Source organism: Phyllopteryx taeniolatus, chromosome 8, assembly GCF_024500385.1.
Source record: "Phyllopteryx taeniolatus isolate TA_2022b chromosome 8, UOR_Ptae_1.2, whole genome shotgun sequence".
Classification (NCBI taxonomy): Eukaryota; Metazoa; Chordata; class Actinopteri; order Syngnathiformes; family Syngnathidae; genus Phyllopteryx; species Phyllopteryx taeniolatus.
This window is the reverse complement of record NC_084509.1, coordinates 22,445,955-22,464,159: the sequence shown is the minus strand read 5'-3', so window position 1 is coordinate 22,464,159 and position 18,205 is coordinate 22,445,955. Positions and strand designations below refer to the sequence as shown.

The 18,205-nt window shown below is 41.3% G+C and overlaps 1 protein-coding gene across 5 annotated transcripts in view; it reads right to left on the bottom strand.

Annotated features, from left to right (window-relative positions):
* The window catches only part of fat3a (FAT atypical cadherin 3a), a 182,270-nt gene that overhangs the window by 99,108 nt on the left and 64,957 nt on the right, over positions 1-18,205 (bottom strand). For all 5 annotated transcript variants that reach the window (XM_061781961.1, XM_061781962.1, XM_061781964.1 and 2 more), the window contains exon 2: positions 6,228-9,551. In XM_061781961.1, the coding sequence (XP_061637945.1) occupies positions 6,228-9,534 (3,307 nt within the window). In that variant the 5' untranslated portion in view covers positions 9,535-9,551. The remainder of the gene's footprint in view (positions 1-6,227; positions 9,552-18,205) is intronic.

Below are 18,205 nucleotides of genomic sequence, written 5' to 3'. Positions count from 1 at the left end.
TTTTCCAGTTTAATAGTATTGTTTTTTTAGCGATAGCGAGAATTACAACGATTGGTTGAGCATGTTTATTTGGATGATCTATAGCTTTGAAATCACCCAGCAGACAAAGATTAGGAGAAATCGGAATCCTCCAGTTCAAAACTTAGGAAAGTTTCTGTGTAACTAGTGACCACCAGAAGTGCTGTGCAGATGTACAATGCCAAAGAGCATGCAAATAAGTGTCTGGAGTGTTTTGAGTACAATGAGTATATGTTTGATTTTGAATAGCCCATTTTATGCATACTATATTGCGTAACATGTGATCTATGGAGTACTTTGAACTGGATTATCTGTAAATTACATTTTTTTTTGTCATTGAGAATCTACAGATTTGTGCCCAGTAATCAATGTCAGTCGACACTGAGACGCCTTTTTCCCATTTTGGTACTGGTAAGTGTATTAAATTCGTACTTGAGATTAATTTGAATACTTTTGAAAGGAGTTTTTTGTTTTGTGGAAGTAGTTCTTCTATTTTCTGAATAAAAACAGGTAGTTCTAAAGTATTCACGTGTGTTGCGAGTCTTTTTAGGATTGTTTCTAACTTTATAGTATTGAAGGAAGTTAGCACCTCTAATTTGAAATTCTTGGAATAAGCTTTCACGTGACATGAATACATTATTTTTGAAAAAGTGATGTAGGCGGTCAATTCCACTTTGTTCCCATGTGCTGCAGTAAAGGGATATTTTGTTAATCTCAAAATCGGGATTGTGCCAGATTGGGGAGGAATGATATGGTGCTTAATGAGATTGCGTGGTTTCTAGACTTTTCCACCAAGATGATAAAGTGGCAGCAATAATCGGATTCTTAAAACAATTGAGGCGTTTCAGACTTGTGCTGATAAATGAGCGGTCTGAAGGTTTGGTGCTATTGCAGTCTAGCTGTTCTAGTTATTTATCGACAGTATAATGTGAGGCGGCAGTAGTGCATCTGTAAGGACTTAGTAAGGTTTTAGAGCCCGAGGGTCACAGTTTAAGACCTGTTTAGGACAAAATGTAAATATGGCAATTCGTTGTTCGAAATGCCACATGCTACTGTTGAGCACTGAGATTAGTCTTTCTTCACAGATGATAAATAAATATATGGCTGCACATTTTGGGTGCAATCCATTGCTTAAAGGGTTACAGCACTGCAACGTAGATGCTACTTAGCATTAGCACTAAGGCTAAGCTATGTGGATGTTTTAAAGGGAAATTTTCTTTGTTTTATGTTTAGTTTGACAGGAGAATTCAACTGTGAGTGGCAAAAAACAGCTTGCAGCTTCTGTTTTGAGGAATTGTTCACAAGTGAAGTGACTTGAGTTGAGCTCACTGACACCATACTTCGCCTGTATCTCAGGTTTGCACTCGCAGGTCAAAGCATTCATTCATTCATCTTCCATTCCGCTTCTCCGCACTAGGGTCGCGGGCGCGCTGGAGCCTATCCCAGCTATCTTCGGGCGAGAGGCGGGGAAAACCCTGAACTGGTTGCCAGCCAATCGCAGGGCATATAGAAACAAACAACCATTCGCACTCACATTCACGCCTACGGGCAATTTAGAGTAACCTACCGTGCATGTTTTTGGGATGTGGGAGGAAACCGGAGTACCCGGAGAAAACCCATGCAGGCACGGGGGGAACATGCAAACTCCACACAGGTAGGGCCGGGATTTGAACCCTGGTCCTCAGAACTGTGAGGCGGATGTGCTAACCAGTCGACTACCGTGCCGCCCATGTCAAAGCAAAAAAATTAATAAAAAAATGAAGAAAAAAATAAAACAAGTATTTCCAAAAACTCATAAGTCAAGTCACTCGTCTCTTAATTAAGGCACCATTGTATAAAAGCAAGTACGCACACACACACGCAGCAGTACTGAAAGAACATCAGCGCAGAAGTGGCATGTCAGATATTGTGTGATTGCATATAGCTTGTTTGCATGCACGTGTCCCCGTTTCCTCTGTGCTTCACATTCAAGACTCTCTACAAAGCTGGTTTTGTTGGAAGACAAAGATGCAGCCCTCCCATCTGGTTACAAATTAATTCCAGTAGAAATAGAGGCCATGATTTATGTTCCCCACCACCCATGCTTTTCTATCATTCCGTCACCTAAAACAGGAGAGGCGACACTGTGATTAAGAGTCTTGACGTGAAGAGCTTTCTAGTGAATACAGTGGGCGGATGATTGACATGGAAGGCTTAGGCTTTGGAGGACGTTTTTGTGTGTTTGTCTATATTTCTTTAACACATACACATAAAAACAGGACTACAACCAGAACAAATATGGTATTCAGGCAAGTTCAGTTCCTTCATGGGAGGGCTAGAACCTATCCTACAGATTTAGGATGAAAGTCACCCTGGATTGAGCACCAACTTCAAGACTAAAGGCCTTTTCACACTGCACTTGGCGATGCGATTGACGCCTGCGACTTTCCCATTCATTGTGTCTGTTCTGAGGGAGGACAGCGCGTTTTGCCGTCTCACTCCGCGGGTCGACAATATACAGGGCGGCTGACGCTCCGCGGGGCGACTTCAAATAGTTCTATTTCGAGAACGCTATCACGGGGACGTCAGGATGGTCCTCCACTGGGAGAGGGGCTGGCGGAGTGATTTCCATGTGCTTTTTTTGGAAACGAACAAGCCTACACTCTCCGAGGTTCCGACGAGCCATTACTATGGGTGCAGCCATTTCCTTTTTTGTCTGCAACTTGTCTCCTTCTCCTCCTCCTTAAAATGACCAACACCAAGGCTTTCTTTTGCAAAAAAGACAGATACATCTTGCCGAAGTTGCCGAGGTGTGGTCTACTTCTCCAGCGGGAAAACTTACCTGTTACTTCCCGGTCGGTGTTTATGTCAGCACTTCCGAATTTGGGTACCCTGCACCGGGGCACTTTGGTCGTTGTCGCTATGACGTGCGGTACTTTCACACTGAGCAAGCGCGGTGTGAAAAGGCCTTAACACAGGTAACCATTCACACTTGCATAAGCAAAAGAAAGTTTTAACCAGATACTAGAAATAGTACTAGTCCAGCCACGGTTCTGAGATTTTGGAGCGTGAAAATACAAGTTTTGTACAGCGGGTATCAGAGTTAATGAAAATGATAATTTACCATTACCATGTAAAAGCTTGAAAAAAATACAATCTGTAAAAACTGAGGAAATGCAAGGAGGTACAGTGCACCCTCATACAGTTAACAGTTGTTTGTGCCCTATGGTTGACTGGCGACCAATCCAGGGTATAGTCTGCCTTTTTCCCTAAGTCATCTTGGATAGGCTCCAGTTCACCATAACCCTGAATATGACAAACATCATAGTAAATGTTGAGATATGTGTTTGTATTTCAACCATGACTTAATTGAATATGCGGTGGCGTGACCCCCTTGGCACGCTATGAGTAAACAGATGTTAGTGGAAGTGTAACATGGAACTGATTGGATGGTCATGAATATTTAAATTTTAATAATGCTCCTTATGCCTCATGTCAGTCACAACAGATAATTTCATGACTGTGGATGATGGTGCAGTTTATCATCAGACATTTGCATAATTGAACAATTCATTTTCATTATGTCCATCATTCGTTATGTTTTTTAATATGTTTAACTGGAAGGTAATTAGATATCCCTAAATCTTATGTTTTTATATAAAATAGCAACTGTGAATTTCAATCGAGCCAACATCAGTAAAGACACAAACTACTACATTATTCTTCGTTTTTACCTACCACACATTTTCTATTACAATAATAAACTGTGGATGTTGGACAGCTCAATCAGGAAACCAAGTCTTATTTGAGAAAAGGGTATTTTGGCCGCCACCCGAAACCTCCAGACTCTTGATTTTTAATTATAGAATTAAGTGCCAGTTCTAAAATGGCTTTGTCTCCAGTGCCAACATTCCATATTTCTTTTGACCCATCTTGGATTTTTTTTTCAATAAATGAGCCAGAAAGTCTATCATTATGACTTTATCCAAGTGCAAATCAAATTTTGCCTTAACCCTAACACCCACTCCCGATGTAACAGCATATTTTTACCTCGTGTACCAAGCCAATATAAATCATTCAATACAATATGTACATTCATGAAGCAGTAAATGTACGATCCCCTCTATGCCAATAAAGTGTATCAATGACAGCGAGCAACAATTTTTTTTTCTTTAAACATTGAATCCAACACATTATTAGTTAATGATTGTATTCATATTTATTGTATTTTACAGAACTGGCTGAATTAGATGTGCAAATGTCAGTGTTTGTGTATGCAGAGGGGTTTCTCATTCTCGTTTTAAGTTGTAATTGCATTTATAGGGTTTCTCAGCAGCTCAGAGCTGATTTATGAGGCCTGCCACAGCTCGGTTAACAAGGGCAATAAATCCTCACCTTCACTGTGCTCTTGTTCATCACCTAGGGACAAGCACACCGAGTTAACTACTGTGTCTTGGTATGTCACAAAGATTGTATTAGTGTACAAGTGTGCACTGCAATACAGGTGTGCACTCTAATAGAGGGGTGTTATAACGTATTTTCACGACCACAAGGCGCACTTAAAAGTCTTAAATTTATCCAAAATGGACGGGGCGCCTTATAATGTGGCGCGCCTTATGTGTGCACCGAGTTCCAAAATCTGTAAATGTTGTTGTGTGACTTCGATGAGCGCTCCGCTTGACTGACTGGGAGCATTTCCTGCCGAAACGCTGCTTATATAGAGGAAAGGCAGACGTGACTGACGACAGCATGCGGACGCAAAGGGGGAAGGGTGTGCGTGACAGAGGAGGCTAAAGACACGCCCCCAGTAGGTATGTAGTTACGGTATGTGCATCGGTTTGGCTAAGGATACCCGAAAATGGCACCTACGAAGAGACACGCTTACGAAGCACAGTTTAAACTGCAAGCTATTAGTTACGCGGAGGAACATGGGAATCGAGCAGCCGCGAGAGAATTCAAGATCAACGAATTCATGGTTCGCAAGTGGAGGAAGTAGGAAAACGAGCTTCGCCAAGTCAAGAAGACGAAGCTGAGTTTCCGCGGAAACAAAGCGAGGTGGCCCGAGTTGGAAGACCAACTCGAGCAATGGATTAATGAGCAAAGAACAGCCGGGAGAGGCGTCTCTATAGTCACCATTCGAGTGAGTGCAATAACTCGGAGCTTGCCATCATTCCGGGAGGCTTGACGAAGGAACTCCAACCGCTGGACATCGGTGCAAACAGGGCGTTCAAAGTGAAGTTGCGAGCAGCGTGGGAGCGATGGATGATAGATGGCGAACACAGCTTTACTAAGACTAGGAGGCAGCCCCGGGCGAGTTACGCCACAATTTGTGAATGGATTGTGGATGCTTGGGCTAACGTGTCTGCTTGCACGGCTGTTCGAGCTTTTGTAAAAGCCGGCATAATTTCTGAGGAGCCGCACGGCAAAGAGACTGACTCCGACAATGACGCGAGGGAACCTGGCGTGTTTGATGGAGAACTTGCCCAGCTGTTCATTTCGGATACAGAAGATGAGGACTTTGATGGATTTGTGGATGAGGATTGATCAAAAAATAACGTGAGTAAATTGTTAAATACTTCAATAAAGTACAACCGAACTCAGTTTTGCTCCCGCTGCCTTTTTAAAAACATTGTTTTAGCGTGCATGCATGCTACCGTATGTTTTAAGCTAGCTTATGTTTTACCATGCCCGTGCCCAATAATACTGTGTGCCTTATGTATGTGTTAAATACAGAAATAGACCCTGTAACTGAGACTGCGTCTTTTAATACGGTACGCCTTATGGTCGTGAAAATACGGTACTTTTTTTATTTTGTCGCAACTTTTCCCCTGGTGATGTTTACACAGGGGATTGGCTCAATACTTACGTTATGTTTGTTTTTTTATCATTTAGTCTTTGTACTCTGGCAAAATGTAACTAAGGTGAATGAATTGTGATTGAAAATTTCACAAAATATATGGCATTTATCATTCCGAATTCATCAGGATTCTAACCTTTTTTTTTTTTTTACTTTATTTTAAATGGTAAATGTATTATATAGCATTTTAACAACACCATCACGGTGCCAAAAGCACTTTACAGATGCTAATAGAAACTCACAAAGGCACAGATTAATTTTTTAATTATTTTTTTTTTCCACAAATTGATTTCCCATTCACAAACTTAAAAAAAAATCAAGGCAATCCTGGCAAAAGCATGGCTATACTATGTAATATTAAAAGGAAACCTACCTGTTTCTTCATCGATGGCAAACCGTCCAAGTCCACTCCCATCACGAATGGAGTACTGGATTTCTCCATCCCTGCCATCATCTTCATCATTAGCACTGACTTGTAGAAGGGTAGTTCCAATACGCGCATTTTCTTTAATTAATCCTGACAGGGCAAACTGGGCAAAGTATGGTGCATATAGGTTCTCATTTACATCCAAGACCTCTACCTCCACAAAGGTGACAGAGAGAAGAGATACTGGTTTTCCTTTGTCTTTGGCCCGAACAGTGAGGTTGTAGAACTGCTGTGTCTCATAGTCCAGCTCTTTGGTCAGACGAATGGCTCCACTTGTTTTGTCTATCTCAAACCATCCATTGTAATCATTGGCTAAAGAGTAGCGAACCTGGCCACCCAAACCCAGATCTAAGTCTTGGGTTTCTAACCAGGCCACAACTGTTCCAACCGGGAGATCCTCTAGAGCCCTGGCTTTGTACACGCTTGGGATAAAGAGTGGGGGACAGTCATTTACATCTTCCAATATGACTTCTAATGAGGTTACAGAAAACCTCTGTCTCCCTTTCTCTGCCTTATCTCGAGCCTCTATCTTCAAATAAAAACAAGAGCCAAACTCCCTGTCAAGTTGCCCAGCAACATATACTATGCCATTTGTTGCGTTGATACCAAATTGGGTGGTGCTGGTCAAAAAAGAGTATAAGAGTTCTCCATTTAGTCCGTGATCTTTGTCAGTGGCCTCCACTTGAATGAAATCTGTCCCTATGATTGTGTTTTCAGGTATGACAATTCTATAACCACCTTCTTGCAAAAAATGAGGTGCATTATCATTAGCATCTATGATGTAGACAGTAAGCAAATGCCAAGCAGCTTTCTGTGGCAGGCCAAGGTCATAGATAGTTATGTTGAGGATATAACGATCTCTTTTTTCTCTATCCATGGGAAGAAAAACACTAACAAGACCTGTCTCCATGTCAATCGTAAAACAGCTATCAGTATTTCCATCTGAAATAGAGTAAAGAAGCTGGCCGTTGAAACCAGTGTCCGTATCATATGCATTAATCTGGAAAACACTTGAGCCCACCTTTAGATCTTCTACCACAGAGATATCAGCAGGGAAAGAGCTCTCAAACTGTGGCATTTGCCGATTGACAGAAAACAGGTCAATAAAATCTTCTATTTTTGACTTGTTGCTTGCCTTTGACTTTTTGAGTAATTTTTCTGCTAATTTTTGAGCTACCCTTGTTTCTTTGCAGTTAAAACCTTTGGGGGGAGATTTCCCATTAACAAGCGAAATATTAACAAACATAGGATCAGAAAAATTCTCACCATCTGTGGCAGTTATTTTGAGACTGAAGACACCATTCTTTGGATTGGCTGTAGCCAAGGGCCTTCTCAGTGCGAGGACCCCTGAATCAGGGTTCAGGTCAAAGTACCCCCACTCATTTCCTGAAATTATTTTGTATTTTACTAGATCTAACTCATCTATATCGATTGCAGACATTGTGGTAATCACTTCATCCATTGGGAAGTCTCTGGACATCACACCCTGACATGCTACTTTCTCAAACAATGGCTGGTTGTCATTTATATTCTCCAGGTGAATAGTAACATTTACTTCACTCTCTCGCCTATAAGGTGAGCCCCAGTCAGATGCTCTGACAACAAACACAAAGCTCTCTGAAGAAGATTCAAAGTCCAACTCTTTCGTGGTGCTGATAAGACCAGAAAATTGATTAATTTTGAATGGCAAGTTCATAAGACTGGAGATACTATAAGTTATGTATCCATTTTCTCCTTTATCCACATCTACTGCAGAAACAGTTAATACAGCGGTCCCAACTGGTACACTTTCGTTGACAAAAACCTTGTAAGAGGACTGAGTAAATGTTGGCGTATTGTCATTGGCATCCTCAATGGAAATCTGCACTTTAACTTTTAGATCACTATCTATTTCCAGAACCTCCAGGTTAAAGACATTCTGAGTCGCCTGGCTAAACCAACGAGTGGTGGAGATGACACCGGTTAAGGTATTTATTTGAAAAAACACATAATCTGCAGAGGGTGTCATGACATATTCTGCATCATCTGGCTCTGGTGTAATTTTCACAGCCAGTACAATTGTACCTGGTGGTGCTATTTCACTCAAATTAACATCATAAAACCCTTGCTCAAACTTGACATCCACTTTTTGTTTTTTGTTAACTGCAATATGAACAACTTTGACTGCAGAGAATTTGGGTGGATTGCCTTTGTCTTTAGCTTGCAATGTTAGGTTACAGCCATGTGGGTAAGTCTCCCAGTAAACTGTCTCAGAAGCCTTTATGGCAAATTCAACTTCATTAAATCTTTCTATGAAAAATTGGTCAGACACGTCTCCACCAACAATGACCACAGAGTCTACGTCACCATTTAAACCTTCATCTGGGTCTTCAACAGTTACTATGGCATATACTGAATTTTTATCAAGCCAAGAAGGGTTCTGGGTGACCACGTTTATGAGTGGCGCATGCTCATTTACACGCTCAACATGAACAAAGAGTTTGGCCGTGCTACTGACTCCATTATTTCCATAGAGTTTCATGCCTCGGTCCACCGCCAGTATTTCTAAGTCATACCGGTTTTGTTCCTCAACATTGAGGTTTCCACTAAGGGAAACTACACCACTAGTTGGATGCACTGCAAATAGCTCCCTTTTTTCTTTGAAAAAATAGTAAAACTCCCCATTGGAGCCAATGTCTGCATCGGTAGCTGTAACTTGTGCTATGCTAGTCCTGAGAGGGGTGCTTTCTGCTATGGTCACAAAATAAGTGGTGGGGGAAAACAGTGGTCGAAGGTCATTCATATCTAAGACTTGGATGCTGACTTTAGCCCAGGTCTCCAGTTGTGTCTCTCCCTTAATTGAGCCTTTGACTGTTAAAACATAGTTGTCCTGAATTTCTCTGTTTAAGATGGCAGCATTTCCACCTTTAGTTCTAATGCGCAAGAAGCAGAAGTCACCCAGAACATACTCCTCAGCCTTGAAAAACCCCTCATCATCTCCTGATGTGATTCTGTAGCGAATATCCCAGGAGCGCTGTACCAGGTGGATTCCCATTTTAATTTTACTGTTGGCATAGGTGCGAGCAGCTGAATTTTCATGGACTGTGGCATGGTACACAGGCTGAGTGAAACCAAAATGAGGTGCATTCTGAGGGGCCCCTTGGGTGTTCTGGCCGCAGCAGGGTGGTGGTTTGAAGAGAAACAACAGCAGCAGCAAGATGAGGCCAAGCAGAGGGGCACGCATGCCTGCCCACTGGCCCATATTCACATCCATCCCATCATCACTCCATCCTGCAACAGAAAAATACAGATGAATATAGCAAGAGAGATTTACAGCAACAAAAGGAACCACAATTTGACCTTTGAACGCTCTACTCTCTTGGGCGACTAATTACCCAATAGACCACTAGATTGATTGGATGTGGGGAGGGGGTGACAGTGAGTGCACGTTTCTTGGGAAACCAAAATGAGGTCAGACATCATCCTTTTGTGGTTACAAAACAATGACCATCAATTGCAAGTTTCATAAAAACCAGAGTTGGTTTGTGAAGGAACAAAATAATTATATGGCTAGCAAGATAAGTGTAACATCACCAAAACAAACACTGAAGAAACTAACTGGCGTGGACAAAATGATGGGTTACTTCATCATGACCCTATCATAACCATTTTACAAACATGCAATAGCTCCAGAGGAAATGGGATATGGTTTTGAACTGAAAGTCATGTTAATGTGTTCAGTGTATGTTCTCAAAAAAATGCAACCACAAATATGAGCAAATCTAGTCTTTGGAAGACAAGCCTGATCCGGTAAATGCCATGTTGTGGTCAAAGGAGTGCTACATTGGTCTTCAACTTGATGATTTGGCACTTTTCACCACAAGGAGTACAGAGATGGGGCGGGACAAAAAAGCATACTTATAATAACATATTGCCAAGTACAAAGATGAAATTCTCAGTCACATATAGTGTACATATTGCTTTTAGAAAATCAACATGTTATTGTCTTGCACAAGAGTGTTGATCTCTGAATGTTTGGTTTTGTCTGCCTGGCCAAAAACCACCTCTGTGGAAACAATGCAAACTGAATCTGAAGCCAACATTTAAATATAATTCAAGTTATTCAGGGAAGACAGACTCAAATCCACACTAGAGAAATGAAGATGAAGGACCTTGCAATTTTCATCTGACCCTAAACTGTCATCGGAATATCAACTTGAAGTGGTTGAGTGGAGGTGGGGGTTGGAAATGGGAAGAGAGGCATTTTGAAGACTTTCCTGTGAGAAGAGTCCCAAAGAAACCTACATCAGTTTTACTAGGTCAGTCCATCTTTGCTCAGAAAAAATAGTGAAAAGAGTGAGGCAGCCCTATAATACCTCAACCAATGCCGAACTACCTTAACAATAGCTGGTTTTGCCTGCTAATTTTGACAAAACCTTAGCAGCATGGAAGACAAGGTAGACACATTAACATGCCAACGTTACAATGTGGAACAAATGCAATTGAAAAATAGGAACTTCCCTGCCAAAGTAGAATGAAGAAAAACAAAAGGCTGAGACATTGAACTTGTGTACAGATTTAAACATGATAGCTTTATCACTTGTCACATTATCACAGACCCAAGGGAAACACTACTCTCTTTCCACTATTCCATTATTCTCTTCAAGTGGGTATGCACCCATGTCACTGAATAACATGCAAATGACTAACAACACATCTCCAGCTTGAAGTAAGGGTTTTTACATATCTGCCTATTTCTGAAACTGTGTCTGTAAGTGAGCTGTTCTGTACTACCGCCACACTGCTATGTACAGGTTGGGCTAATTTACATTAAAACCACCCCCACACCAAGTTTCCTAGCTAATGACTGAGCAGATAGTCTGGCTAAAGTTCTTTGACGCAATGTCAAAAGTCAAAAGGGAAGCAGTATCTGTCAGTGTTAGCAGCATTAGCTTCTGATTATAATGTTATAAGAATGTTCAGATGTTCAGGTCATTTGTTGATGTGGCGGTGTTTTTGTTTGGCAATGCTACACCGCTACATTAATTGACCTGTAATTAAAGTTTAACTCAGTCGGTTGGTGATGAAATGTTGTGGTGAGAATGCAGTTAAATATCTATGGGCGCTCGGCTTATTTGTGAGTGGGTATGGTTAACACAGTAGGTTGTTTTCTGGGGTTCACAGATTAGCGTTATAACAGGCTTAGCTTCTGATAAACGAAGCCTACGGTATGTGATTGCTCTGTGAAGTTGTTGGTGGGGCGGGGTGTTTGTTTTGGCACTCTGCAAGGTAAAAATGCTTTAAAACGATCTTATTTCTTATTATCTTATTTATCGCACTACTCATCACTTTAAACTGCATACACTCGTTGAAGTCTCGGCGCCCTTTGCACAATGGTCATTGCACCGGACTATTGCAATATTAGTAATTCGAACTGCTCTAAGTGCTAGAGGTCTCTGGATCTTTTGCACAATTGTCAAAAAAAAAAAAAAAAAAGTACCGGCATCACCAAACTACTAGCAACCGTTTATTGCTCAGTGACTGTTTTTTTTGGTCAATGTCTTTATGTCTCAAATTGGTTCTCTGTCCATTGACTGTCTGTTGTCGTACTAGAGCGGCGCCAACTAACGGAGACAAATTCCTTGTGTGTTTTTTTTGGACATACTTGGCAAATAAAGATGATTCTGATTCTGATCTGATTCTGATTTCACCATGGCAAGAAATATGCTCGAAGCATATGCCTACAATTGTTGATCACTGGGGTATTTCGAGGAAAGCATGCCACAGACATGTTGGTAAGACACTTGGGAACTGTTTTAAAATTAAGAAACAGAAAACGCATACAATGTCTACTTTAATATGTGAATGTCATTCTCTAGGAGACAGGCTCGAGCTATTTGCTGCAATTACCCCAGGTTTTCACCGGAATTGTGAGTCAGACCACATAATATTTAGGCGCATTGGCTCACGAAGCAGATTGGTTGTCTCTCAATTTGAAGGTTGCAATTCCCAGTTACAATATAACCTTGCCAAATTATTTTTGGGAAGATAGTGAAGCCCCACTTGCTCCTGACTCAGGAGTTTGTGAATGAGCTGTTACATTGCTTCCACCGCAACCTTTGCCACCATCCTCAAACATTTGGATAACGGTGACAATGGAAAGCATCAAAGAAATTAAGATAGTTAAGTAAGTTAATAAGTTAAAGATGAGTTAATAAGTTACGTTAATAATTTATGATACTCAAACTCCAAATTGGTGCTTTTTGCAAATACAGTACTTCATGCATACAGTATGAATTCATACAGTAGTACTTCATACATATAGCCAACTTTAAGTCGGTTGCTTTGTGTTCACCTGTAACAAATAGCCAAATCAATGTATTCACAAGACGTAAAATTTTATCTCGGTCCCTGGGTGGACACCCCGATCTAATAGAGTCCATTGAGATACAATGGGATCTATCATTATTGTTTACAAAAAGCAATTCAGAGAATAACCATTTCCTGACAGTGCTTATTACAGATTTTACATTGCTCATGAGGAGTGAGAGCTTGCACTGCCACTACTACTGCTGGTGTAAAGTTAGATGTGCATGATTTAGCCTGCTGTTATTTTCAGTTATGATACTATATTGCCCCAGAGATAGCCATACTTTGAATAACCATAAACACACACAGGCGAAGTATTCCCTCCAGTTTGACACCACACAAACACACTTGTGGCCATCGAGATTCATTCCCGTACCCCACATACTGTATACATAGACTTTTGCCCCCGGGGCTAGCTTGAGGGCAGCGTGCAGTACTTTGATAGCAGTTTGATGTTGAGACGTAGAGACGACATGCTGACTTTAGAACACGCTCATCACTTAGACCGCGATTGTGTTGCCCATTCAACAAAGAAACTAAAATGTGTTTGTTTAACAGGCAACACAAACCCACTACATAACAGACATGTACTGTATATGTAAATACAAATACAAACAGCAGGATGACAATTTTTCACTAAACTGCACTTTATCCACTTTGGTTGACTTGAAGTTTTATTTTTATTTATTGTTGATACAGTATGTGCCCTGCGAGATATATATATATATATCCATCCATTTTCTGAGCCGCTTCTCCTCACTAGGGTCGCGGGCATGCTGGAGCCTATCCCAGCTGTCATCGGGCAGGAGGCAGGGTACACCCTGAACTGGTTGCCAGCCAATCGCAGGGCACATACAAACAAACAACCATTCGCACTCACAGTCACACCTACGGGCAATTTTAGAGTCACCAATTAATGCATGTTTTTGGGATGTGGGAGGAAACCGGAGTTCCCGGAGAAAACCCACGCAGGCACGGGGAGAACATACAAACTCCACACAGGCGGGGAAGGGGATTGAACCTGGGTCCTCAGAACAGTGAGGCTGACGCTCTAACAAGTCGTCCACCGTGCCGCATATATATATATATATATATATATATATATATATATATATATATATATATATATATATATATATATATATATATATATATATATATATATATATATATATATATATATATATATATATATAATATAAAATTAAATGAGTATGTATCTTTACCGCGTTATTAGGATTCCCACATAGTTTCTAGGCAGGATACACCCCGCTGCAAAATGATTGGCTCCGGCGTCGCGGGAAGGGCAGGCTATGTAACGATGCCACGAGATGACCATCCCAAAGTGCGGGAATGTATCACATTTTGTGCAAAATAAAATCAAAGAAATTTGTTATGGTGAGGTTTAGGGCTTGGTTTGGTGGTTTAGGGTTAGAGTTTGGGTTAGTGGGAAACATTAACACCGCCACAATTTTAAGTCACACACTTCTTTTGCTGTCTGGAAGCAGTAGGGCGTGTTTTACAGGGATACAACAGCCAATCATAGTGCAATGGGGCATGTCCTGGAGCTAGTAATATTGGAGCAGTGCGTGATCCGTCTAGAAACTACAGTATGTGGGAATCCTAATAATGAATTTTTACCTCTCTACTACTTCTTTATTTTGTTTTTATTCTACTTTTTTGTACAAATGGATCTCCCTTAATGTGAGAAAGACTAGGGTGTGATCAATTGTATCTTATTACCTTATTAGTCTTGTTAGACTTTCGGCTTGTTAAGTTCACAGGTTATATTTGTGTGATAATTACTGTACTGTACGTTGTTTGATGATCTTAAACATTATAGTGGGGAAACTATGCGAAATATAAGAATTTCAGGAGGCCAATACTTTTTCACAGCACTGTAGATGCATTTAGAATGGATTCAGCTCTCAAGTACATAATTGGTAGTTGTTTTTCATACAGGGAAACGCCACTAGCCAAAGCCACTACCGTCTCTGCGCGCGCATACACACACACACACACACACACACACACACACACACACACACACACACACATGCACACCACATGGATGGCGATACAGAAAAACATCCTCTCCACTAAGAAGCCCCACTTACTGTTAGTTCTAAACACCCTCTCATTATCTTTTAATCACTGGCTAATTAGTTTTGAATTGTGTGGGGAAACCAGCCGCCTCCACACCCTACGGAAGCTACTGTGGCTTCTGGTTGGTCAGACCTCTTGCTCATATATGTGTTATCAGAAAGACAGGCAGCCAGCTGATAAAGGTTTCTGTTTTTATTGTCTTTCGACATGATGACGAAGTGCGTGAAAGGCCTACAAATACCTTCTACAGAAGCAGGCTGAAAACGTTCCTTTCATGCCTTTACCTTCAGTTACAGTGGAAACTCAGGTTAAGAATTGTATTCTGTTTCTAACCCAAAATGTTCATAAACTGAGGTAATGAATGGAAATGCAATTAATCCAATCCGTTCCAGGCACAAAACATACTGTACCTATTTAATCAGTGTGTGGTTAAAAATATAGTACAATATAGAAACAAGTGAAAACTATTTAAAAGAAATACAACAATAAATAGCGGCACGGTGGGCGACTGGTTAGAGCGTCAGCCTCACAGTTCTGAGGATCCGGGTTCAATCCCTGGCCCCGCCTGTGTGGAGTTTGCATGTTCTCCCCGTGCCTGCGTGGGTTTTCTCCGGGCACTCCGGTTTCCTCCCACATCCCAAAAACATGCATTAATTGCCGACTCTAAATTGCCCGTAGGCATGACGGTGAGTGTGAATGGTTGTTTGTTATCTGTGCCCTGCGATTGGCTGGCAACCAGTTCAGGGTGTACCCCGCCTCCTGCCCGATGACAGCTGGGATAGGCTCCAGCACGCCCGCGACCCTAGTGAGGAGAAGCGGCTCAGAAAATGGATGGATGGATGGACAACAATAAATAATTCGGATTCATGTATTTGTTTTCTTTTGTCTGTCTCGTTTCTAATTGATGTTGGTACAACAAACCGATACAGGTTTTTCATTAAGTGGGACATCACATGCTGGCACGGTGAGGACTGGTTAGCACATCTGCCTCACAGTTCTGGGGACCGGGGTTCAAAACCCAGCCCGCCTGTGTGGAGTTTGCATGTTCTCCCCGTGCTTGCGTGGGTTTTCTCCGGTTTCCTCGGCAACAAATTCCTCTGCAGCCCGTTTATTTAACCTAATAAATGCCTGAAAACTTTGTGGATTTCGCATCTCTTGCGAAACTTCTCAAACCAGCCTCAACATGCTTTAAAATCATATTCGCCTACACTTTTTGCCTTCTCACAGATGATTGCCTCGCTCATGCTATCACCAGTGAACGCTTTCTCATTTGCCATTAGAAGGTGTAATTGAGAGCACAAAAAAGATACAGTGCATTGCTTGCATTGCGTGACGCACACAGCCAATGATTGTGACACAGTGCAAGAGGAAGCACAGCAGACATCCTTCTGCTCATTCATGCCAAGCACTTCCTAACACTATCACTCGCATTTTTTCCTTTTCTTAGGAGCCATTCTAATTGTTTAGCCCTTGTTTAGGAAACTTTTTGCAAGCCATCAGAGACAAATCCAACACAATTGCACTCATAAAAATGATACAAGCCCTTCTTTCATGCAACATATTTATTTTTGGTTTATTTTTCTAAAACAAATCTAATTCACAACTTATACATGTACTTTTTGTTAAGCTGAAGTAATACATTCATGAACTCCAAACAAATGTGTTTGATTTGAAATTTCAATTGGGATCGCCCATTGCAACGCTCAGACACTTGTTCCTTGCGATGTCAGCTTGCTTTCTTTAGCGACATTCGACAATTTGTGGCGGCGCTGCTGTGGAGAAAGACAGCTGTGATTTCCCTTCCTGGTGAGTACTGATTATTTTTTTATTTTTAATTTTTTTTTTAAAAACCTTTCCCAAAAGACCGCGAAGACTGTCAGCGTAGTTGGGCAGGCATTACGGGCTAGCTTGCTATGCTAGGTTTAACTGCTAAAATGGCCTACACTAGAAGTGAGTTTGAGTAGGACTACTCATGTTTGTAGTTACTCTAACTAGTGTTTTAACCGCAGAACGTGTTCTGGAAAAAGTGTACGTGTACGTACGGGCGCTACGAATATGAATTATTAACAAATAATTTGTTTTGCCAGATGCCCCCTCCGCATAGCGCCCCACCCCCACCACTCGTGGATTCTGTTGAATGTATGTATGTATGTATGTATGACTCGAAATTGGTGATGTTTGTGCTTTATTCACTTCTAAAAAATCGCCATATGAATGGAAGGCGGGTCATTTATGGGGCATTTATAGTACAGTATATTATTAAAACACCAAAGGGTAGCTAAATTGCCCATTGAGAGACGAGTAGCACCTGGCACGTGACCTCCTTCCTTTTTTTCTTGCTGCAAGCGAATCAAGTTGGGCGAAAGCATTTAAGAGTTTGTGACCAAGTGTTGTGCGTACATTAAAGTGAGTACAGTACTTATTGTTTACATTAACCGCACTGGTCTGTTAATGCAATATTTTATTTGCTAATACTGAATCAGTGTTATTTTTAGCTGCTGCGCCACTGTTGCGTTAAGAGTTTACAAGACGGCTCGTGCACACATTTTATTCTATCCCACTCTTTTGACAATAACAACTGATAAACCGTTGCTTTAAACTGCTGTATGTCATTTTGTATATGGATTTCTGTTTGTTGTCCCCCGTGTGTTGCATTTTAATTAATTTGTTTTCTGTGTTTGTGTTGCTGTTCAGCCCGCGGTCGCTAAGGATGCAGAAAAGAACATCACCACCACAGTCATAATGATTTACACAATCCGAAAAGATGGACATGAGGAGCCAGAGGATGTGGGAATTATGATCGAGGGCATTAAAGTCCTCAACAACGCTGGCAGTGTCATCATGGTGTTGATCATGCTGTTTGGGCTCATCAGGGCACTTCATCTAGTCTTTCCAGAAAACCTGAAGTACACCTCTGAGTTTTTCCAGATGATCATTATGAACTAGGATGGACCCAAGCTACTTAGCTTGGGTCCATCAAAGGTACAGCAGCTGAAAATCTAACCTTTTTCATAAAGGACACTCAGGGTGTGTGCTCACAGTCCAAGACTGTCATCGAAGATGCTTTTCTAGTACCGTATTTTCACGACCATAAGGCGCACCGTATTAAAAGGCGCAGTCTCAGTTACGGGGTCTATTTCTGTATTTAACACATACATAAGGCGCAATGTATTATTGGGCGCAGGCATGGTAAAACATACGCTAACTTAAACCATACGGTAGCATGCATGCACGCTAAAACAATGTTTTTAAAAAGGCAGCGGGAGCGAAACTGAGTTCGGTTGTACTTTATTGAAGTATTTAACAATGTACTCATGTTATTTTTTTATCAATCCTCATCCACAAATCCATCAAAGTCCTCATCTTCTGTATCCGAAATGAACAGCTGGGCAAGTTCTCCATCAAACACGGCAGGTTCGAGTCAGTCTCGTTGCCGTGCGGCTCCTCAGAAATGATGCCGGCTTTTACGA